The sequence below is a fragment of the Chaetodon auriga genome, chromosome 1 (genome assembly GCF_051107435.1).
Source record: "Chaetodon auriga isolate fChaAug3 chromosome 1, fChaAug3.hap1, whole genome shotgun sequence".
NCBI lineage: Eukaryota > Metazoa > Chordata > Actinopteri > Chaetodontiformes > Chaetodontidae > Chaetodon > Chaetodon auriga.
This window is the reverse complement of record NC_135074.1, coordinates 7,573,512-7,595,030: the sequence shown is the minus strand read 5'-3', so window position 1 is coordinate 7,595,030 and position 21,519 is coordinate 7,573,512. Positions and strand designations below refer to the sequence as shown.

The following is a 21,519-nucleotide window of genomic DNA, read 5'->3' as shown; positions in this document are numbered from 1 at the left end:
TAGTTCTCACTCAGTAACAGTCAAGTTTATAGGTAACACTAAGACTATCAAGTTTATAGTTGCTAGTGTAATGTGCTGGTCACTCTTCGTGACCATTACATAAATTGTAACAACTATAACAAAACCGAGACAGCAGTTATTTTCAGCGATGCATTAATAATGCCATACTATAACCAACACAATTATCATGCTCATAATTTACAAATAATTCTGTTGTATAAAATTTGCATGTTTGGCATTCAACGGAAACACCCTGCTCCTGCTATACTGAAACACTGCATCAAGTATGAGTTTTATCACAACAAGCTTACCACAGGATAGGGGTGGCCGGTACACCAGTTTCATCATCATGACCAATGTCGTATTCTACCACGACATGAATTTTGTAGAACTGTCATTACTATGGTAATGTGTTTTACTGTGGCTGCAACAGCATCTATGCACATACATACAGCTATGCACATACTCATAGAACTGAAGTTACATCCAGTTACTACTATAATGCTGCACAAAGACATTGAAGGTAACATTATGAGCAATGCACCTATTTCTCTGTTGTTTACTTCAAGAACCAACACTAAAGTCATCATCTACTCCCACCATATGAGGAAGTGAACACTCAGTGGATTAACTTTGAAGGAAATGTGTCCACATCAACAACAACTGGAAAACACTTAGGCTACAGGTGTGCACTAATTATTTTACTTTGGGCTGCTTTGAGGGCTGATACAAATTTCACTCAAGGATGGATCAATATCAATTTTAGAAACTGTAAGTTTTTCTTCTGTTGCCTGACAGCTTATTTTGCTGGTTAGCCTGTTGAAAAATTCTGCTAACGCTGGCATGAGTCACAGTAAACCTGTAAAATACGCACATGTGAAGGTATGAACAATCTCTGCAAGTAAATTGTAAATATTATAGTAAGTTGACACAACTCCAGAGCAAAAATGCAGCATTCCAGCAATGACATTCAATGTATAATGACTCAACAACCATTTTTAATGATGTGAGGAGAAATGAGTCCAAGTACGACAGATGACGATATAACGTTCTTATTAGCTCAGCATCAGGTGTTTGTTATTCTTCACTCATTCTCTGATTCAGGTGTAAACTCTGCTTGACCTTAGTGACAGCTGTTACCAATCATGTGATGAGTCCAGCCTCTTTAAACGTTTCTCACACCATTGGCGGGTAGCTTTACAGTTTATCTTTAAATATGGGGCAGTTCCAGCTGCTATGAAAGAAGCTGTTTTCTGTAAAGCTGTGGTTCCCAGACTTTTCTGTCTGATGTACCCCTGCAGCCCCACCGTGATTCATTCAAGTACCCTTTCACTGACAGTACCCGCCATGTTCCAACTGTGTTTTTTTAATTGATTTCAAACTGTATATTGTTAATACTGTAAATTACCTGAAAGTGGGTTTTTTTTCCCCAGTCGGTTTGGTCAAGTTTGCATTCATACTACTACCACAGGAGAAAATGGACATTTCAAGTATCCATTGCTCTTAGCTTCCTATTTCATCCAATTATCAATGACTTGTAATCAAACCATTATTTGTATTTTCTCAAATCATCAAGTTGCTCCACCATCTTTCCACTTATTCCCCAGCAAGTGCAGAAGTACCCCCAACCCTAACTGCTTTCAAGAATGGACAGCGGCCAGTATGAGGGCACAGAGGGACACAGAGTAGACCCAGGAGAGGAGGGTCAAGTGGGATTTGGTCCAAGACCCACCAGGCTATATGTGGCTCCACAGATGGTGGTTTAAACCACTACATCATGTCTGGGCACTGACGACTATCTTAAAGTGTCTGTTAGAGGATCTGAGGGTGTGTGTCTCCTTATCATCTCAAATGTCAAAGTCGGCTTTAGTGGATCTCCAGAGGCATGTGGATCATTGCCACTATGAGGCATGAGCTGCAACGTTAAGCATCTTAACATGTAAGGGTGATGTCTTGTTGCTGTTGGGGCTGGATCAAAGATAAAATAAGGCCCCCTCATTCCCTAGAGTAAGTCTTTTCCAGTTGGGTAACTGCCCTATAGTCTAAGAATAGGGCAGGCATGGGAGCGTTTGAGATGTGATTTGACACATCTCTGGCAGATCAGCTCAGCTCACACACTTTCAAAGGCCAGTCCATGCAGTTTCAGAAACAGACTGTTTTTTTTACGAGGCATCCTATTATACTTGACTTGAACTAAGTCAAATCAAGCACTCTGCTGTATGCCACAGTGTCAGATTTCAGTGTATTGTAGTTTTCACTTTCTGTTATGGTTCTCATTCATCTCTGGGCTCTGCACGCTGGAATTACTGTATTGCATACCTTGGACAGCTGCTCTGTTGTTGTTGAAACTCAAGTCTGCTGCACACAAACCTGCCTCAGTATTATGACAAAGGTAAAGTAATCTGTCAGTGAGATTAGCTGACTAGTTAGGACTTTGTGGTTGTTTTAGCTGGCAGACCATCATCCTTAAAAAAAAAGGGCTTCCTGGCTTCAACCTTCATTTTAGGTTGTTTCAAAAGACGTATTGTTTAAAGACGAAAATGAATGAAAATTCAGTTTTGCTCAATCACTAAGCATAAATTCCACATGTTGAGATTACAGGACTACTCCTTGCTGTGCGCTTTTGATAGTATGTTACCTGCCATCAACACAACTGGACCCACAAAAGAGAGACCGTTAATGCTAGTTAGACTCCTTACTTTGCATCATGTGGTACACAACACTGAGTGTGAAGTACCGTGAACAAAGAGTAACACCTGATGGGAATCTAAGCAAACTAGCTTCCGCTTTTTGTATGAAAGCTAGTTAGTCTATCTTCCTAGCTTTGTTTCTGTATAGAATTCAAATGTGGGGCACTGCCAAATGTTGAGTTAAAGAGAGTTTCAGGGAACAGCTCAATGTTCACTTTCTTGTTACCAACTATTTTCAATGGCTAAAGCCTGCTCAAAAAAATCACTAAATGTTGCTAGATGGCATCGTATTCGTAAATCCATGAAGCTGCTGTCATCTCATTAATATGCACTTAAATGTACCATACAGTCTTTGGAACTACTACTAAAGTATCATGAACACAGTTGATCCAGACAGTGGAATAAACTCACTCTTGGAAACCCTGTCTATTTGGAGAAAATCATTTCGAAGCAAAAAAAAGACAAGAGGTTTCCTGGACAAAATATGGGGACCACTGATTGGCTGTCAGGTACATACATTGTACACTTGCAGCTCTTTTACATTTCTGTCTGGGTGAAGGTCAACTGAAGTTGCTGCTCTCCCCCACCAATTGAACGCTGTCAGTCCAGAGAGCCATGGCTACAAAACCATACATTCAAAGAAAAACGTTGGTGACTCTCCTCAAAGGACATGAGTTCAGATGTGCTCAAAAAAGTCCACAGATTTGTAACTAGGTACTTTTTTGAGAAGAGGTTGGTAAAGGGGTCTTAAAAGTTGGCAAAATCTAACAAGAAAGTTAAGTTGGCAACATTGAGGTTATCAACAATATGAAGTTACAACCAGCAGCCTGTTAGCTTAGCTTGGCACAAATTTAAGACCCACATGACACTGTCCAAAAGGTAACAAAATCTGTGTTCCAACACCTCCAAAAATCATTAACACATTATATCTCGTTACTTCTCATAGTTTTATGGAGGTTGCGTGCTGAACTATTTCTCAGCTGGTACCCCACAGACGAGATGAGAGCGGTTAATACCACCTAATGCCATCTAACTCTGAGCAAGAAATGAAAATAAGCCTATTTCTCCAAATGTAGCCCAAAATTCCATTACAGCACTGATGGTAGATAGCTAACTCTATGAGGGCTTGTTGAAAAGGGGAAAAATGTTTTGTATTAACATTTTCAAACCACAGTACACAGTATGACAGCTCTCTGGTCAGCAATGCAACACGACAGCCGAGCAGCTAATGGTGTGCTCAGTCTACCGATGACAAAGCAACAGGATACTAGGCATTTTCAATGGAAGCCGGGTTACAAACTGATGCCCCGGGACGAGCTGCAAATCAAAGTGGGGCTGGCCTCAACTTTTTTCAGCACTCCAATGACGCAGTGAAGCGTGTATGTTTTGTTTCACCCTTTCCACTCCCCCTCTCTCCAAACAATCCCTGTTCTGTTGCATTTAAAAAATGGAAGAAAAACTTATTGTTGCTGGGAGGCAGTTACTGCTGGAGTACCAGGTATGTCACATTCACTCTGTTCTTAAACCCACTATGCCTCACTGTGGTAGTATTGTTAGCTAAATGAAGAGAATTTTCATTTCAACTCAACTTTAAAAGACACGTCAATCACCAAACAAAGAACAGAGATAGTCTATGCTGGATGTGTTATACTCGTGCAGACTGTCCTCTGTGAGACAAAGAATTGTGTGAGCTGTTTGTATATTTGTGGCAGAGAGATAATCATCAACAAACAAGCTCCATGAAATAACAACAATGAATCCACAGAAGTACTCTGCCGGTCCCTCCTGACATGGGAAGTCTGTTGCAGCCGGTGGGATGTTACTTTACACATAGTCAAATTTCATGCTTAATGTTGCAAATGGACTGACCGATATGTAAAAGATCAACCTCTCACTTTCCAGGCTTTGTTTTAGCTGGCTTGTCTGTCTGCTTGACATTTGTGGGAAAGAAACAAATAAGGGATCAAAGCAGGCAAATCAAGCCAGGCTAATAGCCTGCAGGGCTGACACAGGTGTCTGCTTATGGTTAAAGCAGAACAGACACGATTACGCTATTAAGAATCATTATGGGTATTATTAATGATGCATATGAACACCTTAACCACTACTATCACTAAATCTCTAGGATGAATTGAGCATTCAACATCTGTGGTTTCTGGAAAGGCTTTCCTGTTTCAGGGGCGTGTTCCTGTATTGGCTTCAAGTTTTGTTTTGTTTTTTTCAGTCCTATAACTAATCTCACTTGAGAAACAACGTTAAATGAGAGAGTAAAGAGTCTGTAATTTTGGTAAGATTGAGGACAGTGAGAGAAGACAGAAAGCAGCTGGAAAACATGGCTGGACTCTCCTGAAACAAATCTGAACACCAATCTGAACCTCTGTTTCTGGAAGGGAGACGAAGCATTTTGAAAATAAACACAGTTCTGGAAGTTCAGCTTCCTTTCGAGTTGACATTTTGCAGTTGGTACCACTGTGTGTGTGTGTGTGTGTGTGTGTGTGTGTGTGTGTGTGTGTGTGCGCGTGTGTGTGGTAAATTCAGGCTCTCAGCAAGGCAAACACACATTAGAAGTGTACATAAACAGCAAGAACGTGAGTCACGATGACCATTCATTTTTAATGGCAGCAGCAATTACATGCTGTGAGAGACAGAACTGTGCTGTTCAGGGACCATGATGCAACAGTATCAGCGTCAGCTAGCTGATGATGCTGAAGGACCCCACAGAACGGGTGCATGGCTGGATCTTATCCCTGAAAACATCTATGCCTCCAGTACACCAGCGATGCTGTGGTATTGTTTAATAAACAGTGACACAGATGATTTGCATTAGTTGGAAGACCAACCAGTTAGCAGCTGCTTCTACGTTTTTATCTGTTTCCTGTAAATTTATGACATGAAAATCTCAGTCTTCATTATTAGTTCAGTCCATTTTCTATCAGCATTGGAGAATCTTGCTCCCTGAGTGAACAAATCAAGACACACTGTCTAACAAGGCAGATTTCTCATGCTGATGTTTGAGTCTTCTCGCCTACTCAGCACACAAGCTTGGCATGTTTGGTCCTTAAAATGAACAAAACATCATTTTAATTGTTAATAAAACTCTTAAACATCAACTATTTTTCATATTCTATTTTGCCATTTTTAATGCTTTATATTATGCTTTTACTATTTTGGATGTTCTCTCTTTTAATTCATGTTACTCTTCTGTTGCTGTTATTTTATATTAGGACTTCATTTTGTGTTTTCACATTCAGGCCTGATAGTCTTTTGAGGTCCGCTTGTTACACCATGCACAAAATTACGCCGAGATATACAGATGTATATTCTATTGCTCTAAATTATAAAACAAGTAAGACAACAGTGAAGGCAGCTACAGCTGGATGACATATAACGAGTAGAGTACTCTGGCGGTATGCTTTCTAGAGATTCATCTTTCTGAAGCACACACTGCAATCATTTCCTTCCTTAATCCTCTAACTGGTTGCTAACAGAATGAGAGCCTCCAGAACAAATATTGAGGGATTTTCTACGCTGATGGGAAAGTCAAGAATTTGAGTGCAAATCAATAATATATCTTACAGTGTCATGGTCTCTCTCACTCTCTCCTTCTTGCCTGTCTACTTTCCTCTTTTCTGTCTTTTTCTCTCTATATACTCTCTATTACCCACCCATGGACAAAATGAAAAAATGCCTCAGGTCACATATCAATTCTTCATTCCCCATGAACGCACTCTTCAAACTATCAAGTAACAAAAAACATCAAATATTAGATCTTTTCTGACATTTTTTTGAATGCAAAATAGGCTGTCGGATGTGATGGATGTTTGCATTTTGGCATTTAGCTTGCACATGCAACATGATTTACACTGTGCAACAGCATCATGGGTTGTTTTTTATGCTAGGACACTCACCAAAAATAAAGAGGAAAAAGAAAGTACATATTTCCCCTCCAAACACAGACTTTACATAAATAAACTGCACTCACCTCTACAATGTCAGAGTTGGTTCTGCTCTCGTGGGGCTCGTTGTACTCTGTGTATTTCAGCAGGACTTTGTCCATGTCGGTGCTGGCATACTGGAACAGCTTGTTGGAGCTGTTGAAGATGATGAGGGCGATTTCACAGTCACACAGAACACTCAACTCATAGGCCTTCTTCATCAGACCAAACTTCCTCTTCATGAAAGTCACCTAGAAAGACAGAAACAAAGGATTAATTGAGTTTTCTTCCAATCTCTGCTCCTTTCCACTGATGGGAACTTGTGAGTGTCATACCACTCAGTCATTTTTCAGAAGCACATTTTGGACAAACAACAAGCAGTTTACATGCAGGGAGAACAAAATGGATGCCTCTGGCAGTGCACAACCTCATTGTATTTTTTGATAATTGTGAAATCTGGTCTGCATATTCTTCCCATTTTTCTCTTAATTTGCTACTACCTAAGACATACTATGTGATGTCCTTGACAGAGGAGGACTCCATTTTTTGTATAATTAAGATGTCACGGTAGAAGACAAATAATAATAATGCTAAACGGACATATGCAGGAGAGGTGGAAACCAAGGTGCTGTAGATAAATTTCTCCCCAGTGCAACAAACCAATGCTTGAGAAAAAAAAACACATCTTTTAAATGTTTTAGGGGCATGAAATCTCACAAAAAGTTGTGGTGTCATCATCCAAAATCCAATAGCCATCCAATGGCAGCAGGACAGCCAGGTCAGCGTTCATGGGGGGGCGGGGGGGTAAACTGGCTTCTACTGAAACACTACTTGTTGAGTATGTTGGAAATGTGGGCGGGGAAAGCAAAAACCAAGTAAAGTCCCCCCCCCCCCCACCTTAATGATCACTATCACGGTGTTCAGCCTCATTTGTAATCATATTCTTTGAAAGTCCATATACTGTGAGCAAACCTTCCTTTGAGACATATTACTAATAAACATAAATAGTGTCATATTGTACTGCAGCTCTGAAAATGATAACAATGATTGCTAAAACTTCTGTTCCGCAAAATCACAAAATGTACCTCTACCATAAGGCTAAAATGAAATGTTCGGAGTGGACCATTTACAGCAGGCATTAAGCCCACACTCAGCCCACAGGTTACACATGGATCACGCACTCTCATCCCTGTTTTGGTGTGCAGCTAACTCCCTGCAGTGAGTCAGTGTGTTTATCTCGGCATGTCTTCCTTCCATCATGGCTTCTGGCATCCTGACTCATGTCATCACATATCTAGAAGCTGCCTTCGTCTCTCACTCTTTCTCACACCTCTGAGATTTCCAGCAATGCTGAGTGTCAGGTGTATTGGTCCTTGTCTGCCTGCCTCATGTTCTCACATTTCCACACACTCACGGCTCTGCAGCTCAAACACAGTTTTCTACTGTTTTTTACTGAACAGTTTTACTGAAGCGGTTAGTAGTTCAGGTAATTGCTCAAAGGCACTGTATTAGATGCTGCTGATGAAGGAAGAGTTTTACTTATTCAACATTACCAACATGAAACATAAATACTGGGGAATGCAGTTTACCCTGAAAACTGTCAAATTCTGCAAAGCCTTAATAAAGACACAAGGAAGCAGAGCACAGTAATCTAGTCTGGAGATATACTGACTGACCAACAGCAGTTTTCCCAGTCTCAGTTTCTCCAAAGGTTTGAGTTGTTGTTCTGGCAAAACTTGCAGTTCACTGAAGGTAAATTTAAATGAGCCAGTAAACATGGAACTTGGACTTGGAAGAGGAGGAATCTCCGAAACAGAATGGTAGTTTTCTACAGTGGTGTTTCAAGCAAGCGTGTGTATTTCACAGAGATATTTAAACTGTTCAGCAGAAAAAAACACACTCCTCTGCTATAGGTCACTCTTATGTGCTCATGCCTGATGGAAATGAAAAAAACAAATCTCTCTATATCATGGCATGTTACATCTTATTACAGTCTATAGCACAAACTCTCCATCACTGGGAAGTCACAGAGATATCCCCTTAATCTGCTGTCACATCTACTGTCAGCTTGCAAGAAATGATGCTTTCTTCAACGTGGGCCTCACTGGATGTCAGTTCACTGATGTATGCAGAGTGGAAGCCATAGCCTTCATAAGCCAAAGCACGTCAGTTACTGGGTTAAATGTGTTGAACCTGGTGACTTACAGCCGCTTTCCAGTTCCAGCCCCACTTGGAGGCTTTTACCAAGGGAACTGCAGGGAGTACCATTATATGCATGATAGCACCGTGGCTTTTTATATTTTATAGCACAGAAAGCCAGATAGAGAAAGACATGTGCTGTTAGCAAGTGATTTAGTCTCCTATTTGGTCATAAAAGTATTATTTTCTTTTTCAAATTTTAATATTTTCCCAATGGGGGAGATATAATGTCATATTTTGTCTCCAGAACAGTTTAATTTGTTTTCAAAACGTCTGAGGAGCAAAGTGTCCTCAGCCAAGATGCTGGAGCTCCTGCAACATCACATGTTCCAGTTAGGGAGCAAAGGCTGCATCAGATGGCCAACCAAGTTCATGTTCAACCAAGCTGAACATTTGCACCAATTCCAGAAACGCTTGGAACAGTAGTAGTCGCTGAATCAATGTTGCATCTCATTACAGTAACTAGATTAGATGATAGCGGTAAGAAGGACGCCACAGTTCTCACTGTGATTCCAAGGGCAGTTAACATTTTTTGGTCTCATTTTGCTTTTTTACAGCTACCTCTTAAATGATGTTTGAAATGCTATTCATCATTTCTGAGCATGGCTCACAGGTAGATTTTCGGTGACAAGAACTATCTTTAAGACTGTTGGTGTATCGCTGGTGCACCTTTCAACTACACCACCGTCATTACTATATATTCTGCATAGTGTGTAATAGTTTGATAGATTGAAAGAGAGGAAAACCAACAGAAAACACTTGACAGATAAAACGAATACAAACCAACTTCCCAGAATAGAGTACAAGAACCTAAATATACAGCAGGCTCCAGTGATGCACACCCGACAGCTAAAGCAGTGTCTATCTAAAAATGCTCTGGCCAAGACAACCAAACATCAAATATAAACATCATCCCAGATATTTATTTTCCAGCCACATCCCTATTTCCAGAGCCTGCGCCTTCCGTCCAGACAGGCTGGTATTTGTTGTGCTGTTGGGGGTGATATATATAGAGGAGACAGACAGAGAGAGATTCCAGTGGGCAGCAGTGTGGCTGCACAAGGAGACGGTGAGGAGAGAAGGCCACTGTGTGTCCCTAACACTGACCCACCCTGCTAATGACAGAGTGCCGTCCGGACCTAGCTAACCCCAAATTACTGCCCTCGTCCGTCACCAGCTGTGACCACTGCACTCTCAAAAGTAAAACGGCTTAGAGGATTCTTTAGGAGTTCTTTGGATTGAGACCATAAAGGATCTACAGAAGGCTCCAGGAGGGATCCCTTCGTGAAGTGTTCATGAACCTGTCTATACTTACATATCTAATAATATTTGTCTACTTCTTAAATGTCATCTCCAACTCGACTTGTTGCTCCTTCGGATCTTGTAAAAGCAGTGAATGCTTCATTGTTAGAGTGGAATCTTAGCTGGATTCAGGGGCCGCACATCAGCACATCAGATATCATGAAAACCAAACAACCAAAAAAATTCAAAAACCACCAATAGATGTTGTTTACCACAGCAAAGATACACAGTAAGCTTTTGTATGGATGCATGTTGAGAGACAGAAGACTGAAGAAATATTCAACAATTGAGAGTTGAAGAGGGGAGAGGGAAGGAGGTTATACAGTGCATAAGTCATCTACCCAGAGGATTTCAAGAAGAGAAAAAATACAGCATAACTCTCATACGGCTCCTTAAATGTCAGAGCTGACCCTGACTCCTGGGAACACCTTGTTTTGCCATTTTTGACAGTACCTTTACCAATGAAATGCCTATAACAGGAAAATAACACTGCATGGCTTCTATTGCTGTACTGTAACGGGCATTGAGCAAATATACTGCTAACTGGCGAAGATGTAAAAATGAAATGACACTGACCTGACGATTTCTCTCGTCTACGATCCGGGTGATCTGGATCTTCTTCCTCCCCATTGCCAAAACAACTTCGTCAAACAGTCAAAGAAGATTATCAGTGGGCTCCAGGTAGTTCAGAGTTCAGCAGACAGTCCTTAACACATAATTCCACTGTCAGCTCTGTTTCTCCAGTATCAGTTTGGCATGGCTTGCTGAAAAAGAGCAAGGCATAGACAGAGACAACTTAATCCAAGTGTCATTTAGCCATCACAGTATCAATAGTAACACAGTTATATTCAGCACGTTCAAATACTTGCACAATTCATATAGGGCATGTTCACAAGAGCAAAAAGATCCAAGATTCCTTTGCACAAAGACAGTTGGAAAGATCAAGAAATCCAAGTGAGCACTTGGGCAGATCATCTTTGCACTCTGGGGTGGACTCAACAAGAGATATTATCCTTGATGAATGAGCAAGGTTTCCTGCAATGGGTCTTCAAGCTTTCCTTTCAATCTTTTGTCAATTTCCTCCTCACTGCTAAATCCACTCCGCTGCCTCTTTTTCACCTGACACCAGGGTGGCATGAAGTGCACCAAGGTTCACTGACCAAGCAGCAGGATTTGCTAGTCCAGCAACAAGGATGTGATCTCTCACCAGTTTCTCAACCACAATCTCTTCAAACTGTGCTTGTTGGAACACACAACCAAGCCAAACGCACTGCTTCCAGGGAGTGAACCAGCACTGGTTCACTCAATTCCCCTTCCCCGCAAGTCCTCACGGCCTCAAAAGTCTTTTGCATAGGAATTAAATCTGTGACCATTAGATTTATATTAAACACATCAAGAGGAACTCAAGAGCACACTGAGAAATACCAAGAGAATTATAGTGCATCTTCTTCACCACACACCTTGTCCAGCTGGCTCCAAACCCTCTTCGACAGCGGCACTCCTTCATGTGCACCAACATGAATGCTCAGCCCTGTAGTTTGGAGTGAACTCGCCTCTGCTCTCCTGCTCTCTCCTCATGCAGTGGAGCCCAGTGCCCACCTGCCTTTGCTGCGTCCCTCCTCTCAGCCTCAGTGTTTCTGAGCCCTGCCTTCCCCCAGAGCTCCTTAGCTCTTTGCTAATCTCATCTGATCTGGGAGGAGGCAGAGAGTGAGGCGAAGCCAGGCTTTATCCTAACCCTCTCTGGATTACTGCAGCATGTGGATCCCAGAGCTGAGCCACCGAAACCCCCACTACAGACCCAGTTCATGGGGCTGGAAGATGGGACATTATAAATACATTTGTCATGTACCAGTGGATATTTATTGGTGAATATTTGCTGATTTAAATTACCTCTATATTTGATAAAACAAAATATTACAGAGTGTCAGTCACTTAAATGCCTCATAGAACAAATAAATGAAGAATAAATAACATTTGAAAAAATTAAAAAAAAAGAAAATCCCATGTTGGTTCAAAATGCATTTAAAACCAAGTTGCTATTTTCTAAAATCTTTTTACGATATTATGGTCTTCTCTGTTTGAGTGATTGTTGAGCTGACCCTGCCAGGCCAGCTGAGGGTACGTGTAACACACAAAGACTCCTTGCATATTTGGGATTTAAAGGTCACAGGGATTTATCTGTTTTACAATCTGGATGATTTGAAGGGAAGACACAAATATTTTGAAAAGAGAAAAAAAAAAACCTTTCCAACAATTTCCCATGCTGCTATGTCCATGACAATAAAGACAACAAGCATTTTATGTTACATTGCTAAATTTTTGCATTTGGTTTTAATTAGTGAAGTAATATGCAGTGTGCTGAAATATGACATCCTGTGTCTCGTTTTAGCATAATGTTTAAAACATAACTCTGATGTCTATTTTTCATTTTGTAGATTAAGAATAGTTCCACATCAATGCAATGTTTATTTAATGAATATACATTTGCTGAGATTATTCTATTATTATATTATAAATCAAATTAAATTACATTTTAATAATCACTCTTGAATTTGACTTGACAAATGTAATTTAATCAAATTGTTATAGAGGAAGCAATTCATGTACCCTATCAACCCCATCAACCCTGTACCCACGACTGATTTGTTTTCTCAAATACGTTTTGTAAGAAACATAATGCTGCCTGTAGCATTTTCCAGTGTGGGAAACAATTACAAGGACAAAGGGCGGGACATTGAAATGAAACTTTGGAATTCACATCCTGAGTCCCGTGTGTGGTTATTCTTGGTCAACACAGCACTTTGGTAAAGGTTAGGGTGAGGTTGTGGTTTCAGTTAAATGGTAATGAACTGAGCACATTTGTTCCTGTGGGGTTTGTCAATATTAAGCCAAGACCAGGATCCTGTGCTAACCTTCACCAAATGCTTTGAGTGCCTGAACATAACTATAAAAATGCTTAAAAGCCGTAGTTGCTACAGATGGATATTGTATTGCACATCTCATACTGTAAACAAAACACATTGTAAGTGATCATTCTGCTGATACTTTTGGTATACCTGACTTTACAGGTATGTTTATTAAAAAAAAAAAATCTCACTATGTTGATAAAAAAAAGGGGGGTAATCCATGTAGCATTACATTCTTAAAAACACATTTCCCGTTGTAAATTAGTGGTATATACATGTAAGTTGTAGGCAACAGATTTTCCTTAATACATGATTGTTGTAGTTCTGATTGTCACTGACAATATATATCGATCCTGTCCTTACGCTGGCCTATGACTGCTTCATTATTTGCGTCATTATATTTCATGTTGGTGGCAGAAGTAGGCTTAAACACAGAATACATATAAAATACAAATTTAACAACTGCTTATAGACAATTCTCTCTCGTGACAATAAATCTATGTCTCAGGCTGCCAAATCTGTGGGGCAACGACGGAGCCTGTTCTACATCTCTTGCACATGTGCTTCTCAGACAAGTTGTCCTGATCAATGCAGATGTAATATGTTACTATGGCAGAAACTCTATCTGGCTGAAGTAAAAATCAATACAACCCATGGGATGAGCCAACAGGCTGCAGCAACCAGCACTCACATAAACATCTACCAGGCAGAGCTATATGCTGTAATTTCATCACACCCGAAAGGAAAGTCCCACCTAATCTAATTCAATCAGCAGCACAGTTTGAAAACAGGTTCATGGTAATTCAGGACAGAACCCTCTAGTCTCTAGTTAAGGTTTGGCAATTTCCAGGTGCCTGCAGATGATATATCATGGTGTGTCTGTTAGGTATTGTCAGTCCTCAGCTTGTAAAAGATAATGGTATTTATAAATTCTTTATTAGCATTTTGGAAAGTAATGCCTTTGTTTTATTAATTTCCAAAGGCCTGAAAAATGATCAAACATCACTGACACAGCTCTGTAGTTTTCTCACCTATACTTGTTCTGACCTTCTCAACACCTCTCTTCAACTTCAAAATATATGGCCCCTCCCCAAGGATGTATCCTTACCAAGAAGTGCTAAGCCCCCCAAGCAAACCTCACAGTCAAACACTCCTCTCTTTATCTCACCCATGAAATCCAATTCCTGTGGATCTTTGGAAGCGTGACCATGCTTTGTGAGGCTCTGAAACACACTTTTCCAAGGTTGGATTGCACAGAATTTTATATCTGTTATGCTGATACAACAGCAGAGTGTCACTTATTGTTGTTTTGGTGAATGGAGCCTATCGGGTTTCCACCTAACATTATTCAACACATAAACTATAGTGAATGTTGTAACTGGTGGCACAATAAGCAGAAAATTGATGCATTTTCTTTTCTCTTTGCTAAAAACAGTATTTCTGATGGCAGATATACAGTAGCTGTCAATTACTTCACCACTACTTTCCCTCCTCTCTGAGATACTTACAATTTAAAAAAGTGACTTGTGTTTCTTTGCTTTCCTGCAGGGAGTTAGATTAGATCAATACCACTCCCAGATCTGTACTGTATGAATCTATAATGTAAATGGAGCCAGGAGATGCTTGTCTTAGCATAAAGACTGAAAACAGGGGGAAACAGCTAGCCTTGCTCAGTTCAAAGGTAACAAATATTATATTCCATTTCTGCCAATAGATCTCCCTGACTCTTAAACACTGGTCCTTAAATAAGATATTAAAAGTTAATTAGTGAGCTTTATAGGTACTGGTAGGCAGATTTTATGACCTTTGGACAGATCCTGCTAACTGTTTCCCCCTCTTTATGCTAAGCTAAGGTGACCATTTGCTTGCTATTGCATCATATTTACCGTACAGACATGAGAGTAATATCAATCTTCTCATCTAACTCTGTAACGGTTTGAAGTGTACTGTGTACACTTCAAACTTAGTGTACTAAACTTGTACTAAACTTAGTGTACTAAGTGTACTTCACAAAAATCTGTAACCATATTCCTTTAAGAGAATTCCTACATTTGAATCTTGTGACTAATTGGTATATTAGCATATATCTATAATATTGATACTTGACTTATTGATATATTGTTAATATACAGGATCCCTTTATAATCACTGTTCTTATGCATTTGAGCAAGACATCTAACTCCATACTACTTTACAATCCTCAGCTGGTAAAATTAGAAGGCCGTGACCTATGATTGATCTGGGCAGTTCTTAGGAAAAGTGAAGTGTACTGAGTGGGAGTGATACTGGCTGTTGCTGAGTAACCCCATGGTGGTCACCAAAACCTTCCAACAATAACTGAAGGTTAAACCATCTGTTTTCTCCAAGTAACAAGTAGCTTTTGAGACTTGGAAATGTTTAGATGCTCTGACTTGAAATCCCCACATGTTCGAGCAATTGACAAGTGCTCATTGCCACAGAATGACAACTGCAAGGCTGGACACAGCTAAGACACTGATAAAACTCCTCCACACTGCCAACTTCCTGTTAACTCTGACAAACCAGTTCCTGTTTCATCTGACAGTGAAAGAAGGAGAATAAGTTCAATTCCCCCTCCCAACCACCTCCTCCCACACACATCAACATGAACACTGTTCTCATCAAGCTAGGCATCATATTTTTATCTAAACATACACTAACTGCAAAAGCAGAATAAGCTCTGGTTCCTATTCAACACCAAGGAGCAACCAAGAGCCAGAGTGTTTTTGATGAATGACTGTATAGCATTTAAATAAATCAATATTTAAACATTTTTGGGAAGTACCCTTTATTGCTTTCTTGTTGAGAGTTAGATGGGATGATCAATATTATTCTCATATCTGCCTGTTAAATGTGAAGCTACAGCCAAGAGACAGTTAGCTTAGCCTCACACAAAGGCTGTGAGCAGGGGGGACATTTTTACAATCCAGTTTTTGTGAAGATAAAACAAACTAGCTATAACATGTTAATCAATGAGCTTTACAAGTACCGGTGGGCGGATTTTGTGAGCTTTGGACAGAGCCAGGCACTCCGTTTCCCCCTTCACGTTTGTCACTAAGCTAAGCTAACTGGCTGCTGGCTCCAGATTCCTATTTACCGCACAGTCCAGGCAGCGATATCGACCCACTCATTTAACTCTGCAAGAATGTGAATGAGTGTTTTTTCCCAAAATGTGGAACTTAACTAAACCACCTACCCAGGAACACAGATGACAGAGAAGATACAAACACTTCACTTAACCTCTTACTGCATCTGCTTCATTTCTTTACGAACAACAACCGGGCACCAGTCGGCAAGAACATGACAGAACACTCCAAAACTGGCCTGCTGACCTCAATAAACACCAATGAATGGGGTCAACAATAAGTCTAAAAATAACAAATTCTAACATCATGAGCACTAATTAACCCCCCCAATGTCTTCTCATGTAAAGAATAAACAAAGTCAGAGCTGTAGAAGGTTAATCATGCTGGGTCTTAACAGCATCAGGTTGTTTTCAGTATAAAGCAGCACACAGTAATTGGCAACCCTTTCATCCCTCCTCCTCATTAAAGACCATGGGTTCATCTCTAATTGCGTTGACCCCACTGTGACCTGTGCTCCAGTCACTCCAACAGTGAATCAATGAGGCTTCAAGCTGATGTTACCCATCATGCACCACTAGGTAACACCCCAATCTTCTGCTACCAGTAGAATAAAGTAACCACTGTCTCCAATATGTGCAAGACTGAACATCATTTTGGTATGGCAGATTATAGAGCAGATCCTGGTTGTCAGTGCGGAAACAGCCACGGTGAGATTCATGGTCATTTGCTGGAGGATGAAAGAGTTTTTGTTTCATCACTGTTTGGAAAAGTGTTACGGACTGATGACACAGATCACATTCCTTATTCATGTCTTTATCTTCCCTGCAGCCTTGCTCATCTCCTTGCTCTCCTCTACTTCCTTTTTTTTGCTCAATGTTTTCCTTCTTCCTCCAGCATCTTATTTGCATCATATCCATCAGCAGGGAGCGAGAGAGGCTCTCTTGCTCAAGGCATAACGAGGCGGACTGATAGAAGATTCTTCCTCCCCCTGGCAAGCCCGGACATTCTTTGAAGTTCTTCTAAATGGAGTTTTTATAAAAGTTCTTAGGGGAACTTATACATGGTAAACAGTCAGGCTACGAGGTGGACCTGCTCCCCGAGGGAGGTGGAGTGAGATCAGCAGGCTTGTTTACTGGCTGAAATGTTTAACACTTCCCTGTTTAGAGTAGCACTCAATGAGCCGACCCTCCCCACATGCAGAGCTGTGAATACTAGTTTTCTTTGATGTAGGGAAAACGAATGACAATTTATGTAAAACATAACAGAGTTGCAGAAAGAACGATGAAATTAACATTTTCTTATGCAAATGATACTCTGGGACAATGCGCAGTCTTTGAATAAGTAGAAGCTAATACATTCGTTCAAACCAGCAACGACAGCTGCAAATGAGTCTCCGTGTAAATCTGCCTTCAATGACAAAACCTGAGATTGAGTAAAGTCAATCTTATAATGTTCCACTTGGTCCTTTACTGTGGCTTACTGAGGCAGGAACATGCCTTTCATGGCAAGACAGGAGCAAGGAAACCAAGTGCTGCTGTTGTCTGCTGCCAGGCACAGCAGGAGCGGACTGTGATTAATTCATCACCCACAGTCAGACAGGCTAGCTTCTGGTATCATGCAGCCTGAGTATCGACACTGGCCTCTGCTGCTTGGCAGGTCACTGAGCTAATGAGTTTTTGCCTGAAATGTAATAATTAAACTCATCTCCCTCAACCAGCAGCCCAACCATTTAATGCCAGGCTGAAGGCCAGGCAGATTAGATGGCTTAAACTGTCATCTGCCATACCAGCCGACTCCCCCGGTCAGTTAGCAAACTAAGATGCTGCATTTCTGTGTCAACTATGAGTCACTTTAAGGAGATGAGAGTGTAGAAAAGTCTAAGTGAGTGTGTGGAGTATATACACTTTTAGGTCAAGGCATGATGACAAGGCAATATAAACTGTGCTTTTACCAAAAAGACATGATAATAAATGAGTGAATTTTAATCAACAAGCCCATAGCCTCAGGCCGCATTCACTGACACCCTATTCTCCTGCGTGCTGCACTCTTACTCACAATCTCCCAGCCTAGTAAAACCTCCAAGACAGCAGTCTGCTCATTTAATTACTGGCCCACTGTGATGTCATTTCATTATTGTGTTGCTTTTATGACAGTGGCAGTGGGATAAGATTTTCCTGTCTCAACACAGAGACACTGATGTCATGCCTGCAACACAGATTGAAACACAAGCTGCCCTGTAAAATATGGCTGTGTCTCCATACTCTCTGTTCCTTTCATAAAAAACACTAATTGGTCTTCAGCTGAACTTTCAATACTGACACGTGCATTTTTGCTCTCTGCCACAGTCATGTTTTCCTGCAAAGCCATCAGCTGTGATACTGAGGTGAACTGATCTCAGGCTGAAGTGACACGGCCTTGCCTGAATGACTCATTTTCACACTGGAATCATGCAGCATGTAAAGCATAATATCTATACCAAGTAAAAGAGGCTACAGCTCTGCTGGGAAAATAAAAAAAAAAATAACCACAACAGCTCCCTGAATATTCCATGTCAAGGATCCCCAAACACATTCACATATACAGCAGGAACTGTACTTAGACTGAAGTACCAGGTTTCAAGCCCATTTAGAATTTGTCTTTCAAATAATTATGACCAAGACACTGATATCTACTAACCTCATGGATTCTGAGGATAAACAGCATGTTTCCTTGCAGAAATCATTAGAGAAATCAGATGTGAATTTTTCTAAAAGGAACGTTTCTGACCAGATGTATAAGTAGCCAAGTCAAATGTGACAAAATTATTTTCAATAACTTTATAATGGTTCAAGTTAACCCAAGCTGCAAGTTTGGAAACATAAAAGACACAATGTAAGAGACAGGTATGTATGTATCAATTGTATTTACATTTCAGTTTGTGTTCTGAAAAATCTTGCTGACCTGAATCTGGAGAGAATAGAGTTGCAAAGTGGGAGAAACTATTTCAATGGCCCCTGGTTCCCATTCACTTATTCCCATAGACAGTGTTAGGTGAGTCACAGTTGGTTGGGCACGAAATTGTCCCAGTTGAATAAGCAGTGGAAGAGCTTAAGAATTGGAAAAATATCTAGTTTTTTTTTATAAAAAGGCAAAACTTGTGAACATTTTGCATGCATCGCAAACAGTGGACCTGCTCAGCACCGAACAGCAGTTACTTGGTGAACATTAACAGCTGAGCAGCTAAACATCATCTGTCTATCAGGAGTTGGTAGAGTTCAAAAACAGTGAAAAAAAGAGTGAATATTGGATTTACATTCACCAGCTGACCACAAACACATCTCCAAATGAATGAATAATGTTGCTCCATCACTACTGGATGTGCAAATAAGCAACTGTTTGTTACTAAGTTCACCATATCAACTTTAAGGGTAATGATATGTCACCAATGTGTTCACACCTTGTTTCAGCTGCCCTCAGGTGGCCAAAGGAAAATCAGTTTGTAGCAGATTTAAATCAATTCACTTTTGGATTGTGGGTAAACCTTTGGTTTAATGTGGCAACACCTGTTTTGCTCCCAAGTGCACCAACACAATGTTTTGAATTCAAAAGAGCTCTATTTGCGCCTCTTACTTTATCTCAATTGCAATGGCAACTGAAGCTCATGGGTATTGTAGCATTTAGAGCCGTATGTCGTGAAAAACTGACGGAAAAAACATGATTTCTCTGAAACAAAATTGAAAGAATTAAAAGTGGTGGCCTTAACATAAATCTATAGGGTCATTACATCATCTGGGAGCGTTCTGTGGCTCCATGTTGAGTAACACTGAAAATATAAGTAAAAGAAAGAAAACCCTGAAATGGGAATACAGACTGGAGAAAACACTTGCTGAAGCAGCAGATCCTGCCACTTCATACCTACAGTATGTTGCTAGCGCGAAAGCACTCCTGTTTGTCCTGTTTCAACACAAAACAAAATCATTCAACTTTAGTGCCACTCCACATTTTTCACCCCGGTCACGTGTCCCCCTACAATGTCTCTACAGTTCCTGGGGGTCTCCAGCCCACAGTTGAGAGAATCACTGCTCTGCTGCAGGTGTACTGACAACACTGCTAAAGACTAAGATGATACACTGATGAACATTGTAATATCAACAATATCAGAAAGTAACCCTCCAATCATACAGTGCAGTCACACAAACACCACATACACAGTACTGTAGGTCTGCACAGCCAATCTGTGCTTCTCCCCTGTTCTGTGCTCACTGCAGATGAGTTTTCAGAGCCACACACAGTAACTTCATGACTGAGAAGTATCTCTAGCTTCAGCCCAGTCTTTTGATCTACTAAATGATATTATAATGAATTCTTTAACATTTGTTTGTTCCTTCTCTCATTGAAATTCTGTGCTTTCAGCAAAGTAATATCATCCTTTTAATGTTGTGAAGAGATGTTAAGTAGATCTGAGGCCTCTATCCTCAGGGTCTTTCATGCACCCCCCCCACACACACACTTCTAACCCCTCTACACACACACACACACACACACACACACACACATACACATACACATACACATACACACACACTTCAATGCTGCCATCTCTCTCTGTGATTACTGGGTAAACAGTGGTCTCTTTTTCAAGTTGTTATATGTATAGGACAAGTAGAGTTCAGCTGGAGACATTATACAAGGTTTTCCACATGCATTCATCCTGTATAAATCTCATATCAGTGATGTATACAGAAGTATCAAAAATTGCTCCTTAAAAGTGGTATTTCCAGGAAGTGTAAGTATACAACCAAAGCATTTTACACCAACATTTTAGGCGCTGCGTGTGATTAAAGAGAAAATAACTGACACATCAAAGCATACATTTCAAATGGCTGAAATTTGTATGGTATGCTATTCACAAACAAATTTTAAGTTAAGCCTTGAATTTGTAGCATTTGACACTCAAGGCAACCATTTCTCCTGATCAACAAAAGGGTAAGAAGCAGGTGCTTGCAACGTCCAAACAAAGAGCACACTCTCATAAGGCTGAGGATACGAGGGACAGTGTGGAGCTGCTGGAGTGGACTGATAAGTTTCTACAGATACTATTTCTACCACAGCATCTGTCCTTTGTCAAGAATGAAACTACTAACTTTTAACAAAGTCAAAAAGTCAATGCAGGTGCCACACAACTAAACATAAAACCTTATCATAATGTGCATTTTCTTTCCTTGATAAAAAGGTTGTACAAGTTCAGAAATCCCGACTATTCTGGGGAGGAATGATAAAACTAAAGTTGTGCATAACTGTGTGCATTTGCTTACTGTTATTTCTCTTTCACTGAATTTATGGCAAGAGAAAATATTACAGCTGGGATCCAGTGGGTCTCCTAGGATTAGCATGTATAATTGCT

General features: G+C 40.4%; 1 protein-coding gene across 5 annotated transcripts in view; it reads right to left on the bottom strand.

Moving 5' to 3' along the window:
- The window catches only part of LOC143325636 (myocyte-specific enhancer factor 2A-like), a 45,614-nt gene that overhangs the window by 13,975 nt on the left and 10,120 nt on the right, over window positions 1-21,519 (bottom strand). For 4 of the 5 annotated variants that reach the window (XM_076738896.1, XM_076739147.1, XM_076739229.1 and 1 more), the window contains 2 exons: window positions 10,703-10,890; window positions 6,673-6,876 (listed from right to left, as the gene is read on the bottom strand). In XM_076738896.1, the coding sequence (XP_076595011.1) occupies window positions 6,673-6,876; window positions 10,703-10,756 (258 nt within the window). In that variant the 5' untranslated portion in view covers window positions 10,757-10,890. Of the gene's footprint in view, window positions 1-6,672; window positions 6,877-10,702; window positions 10,891-11,586; window positions 11,737-21,519 lie in introns of those variants that run through there. The other variant, XM_076738980.1, reaches the window with a different exon arrangement.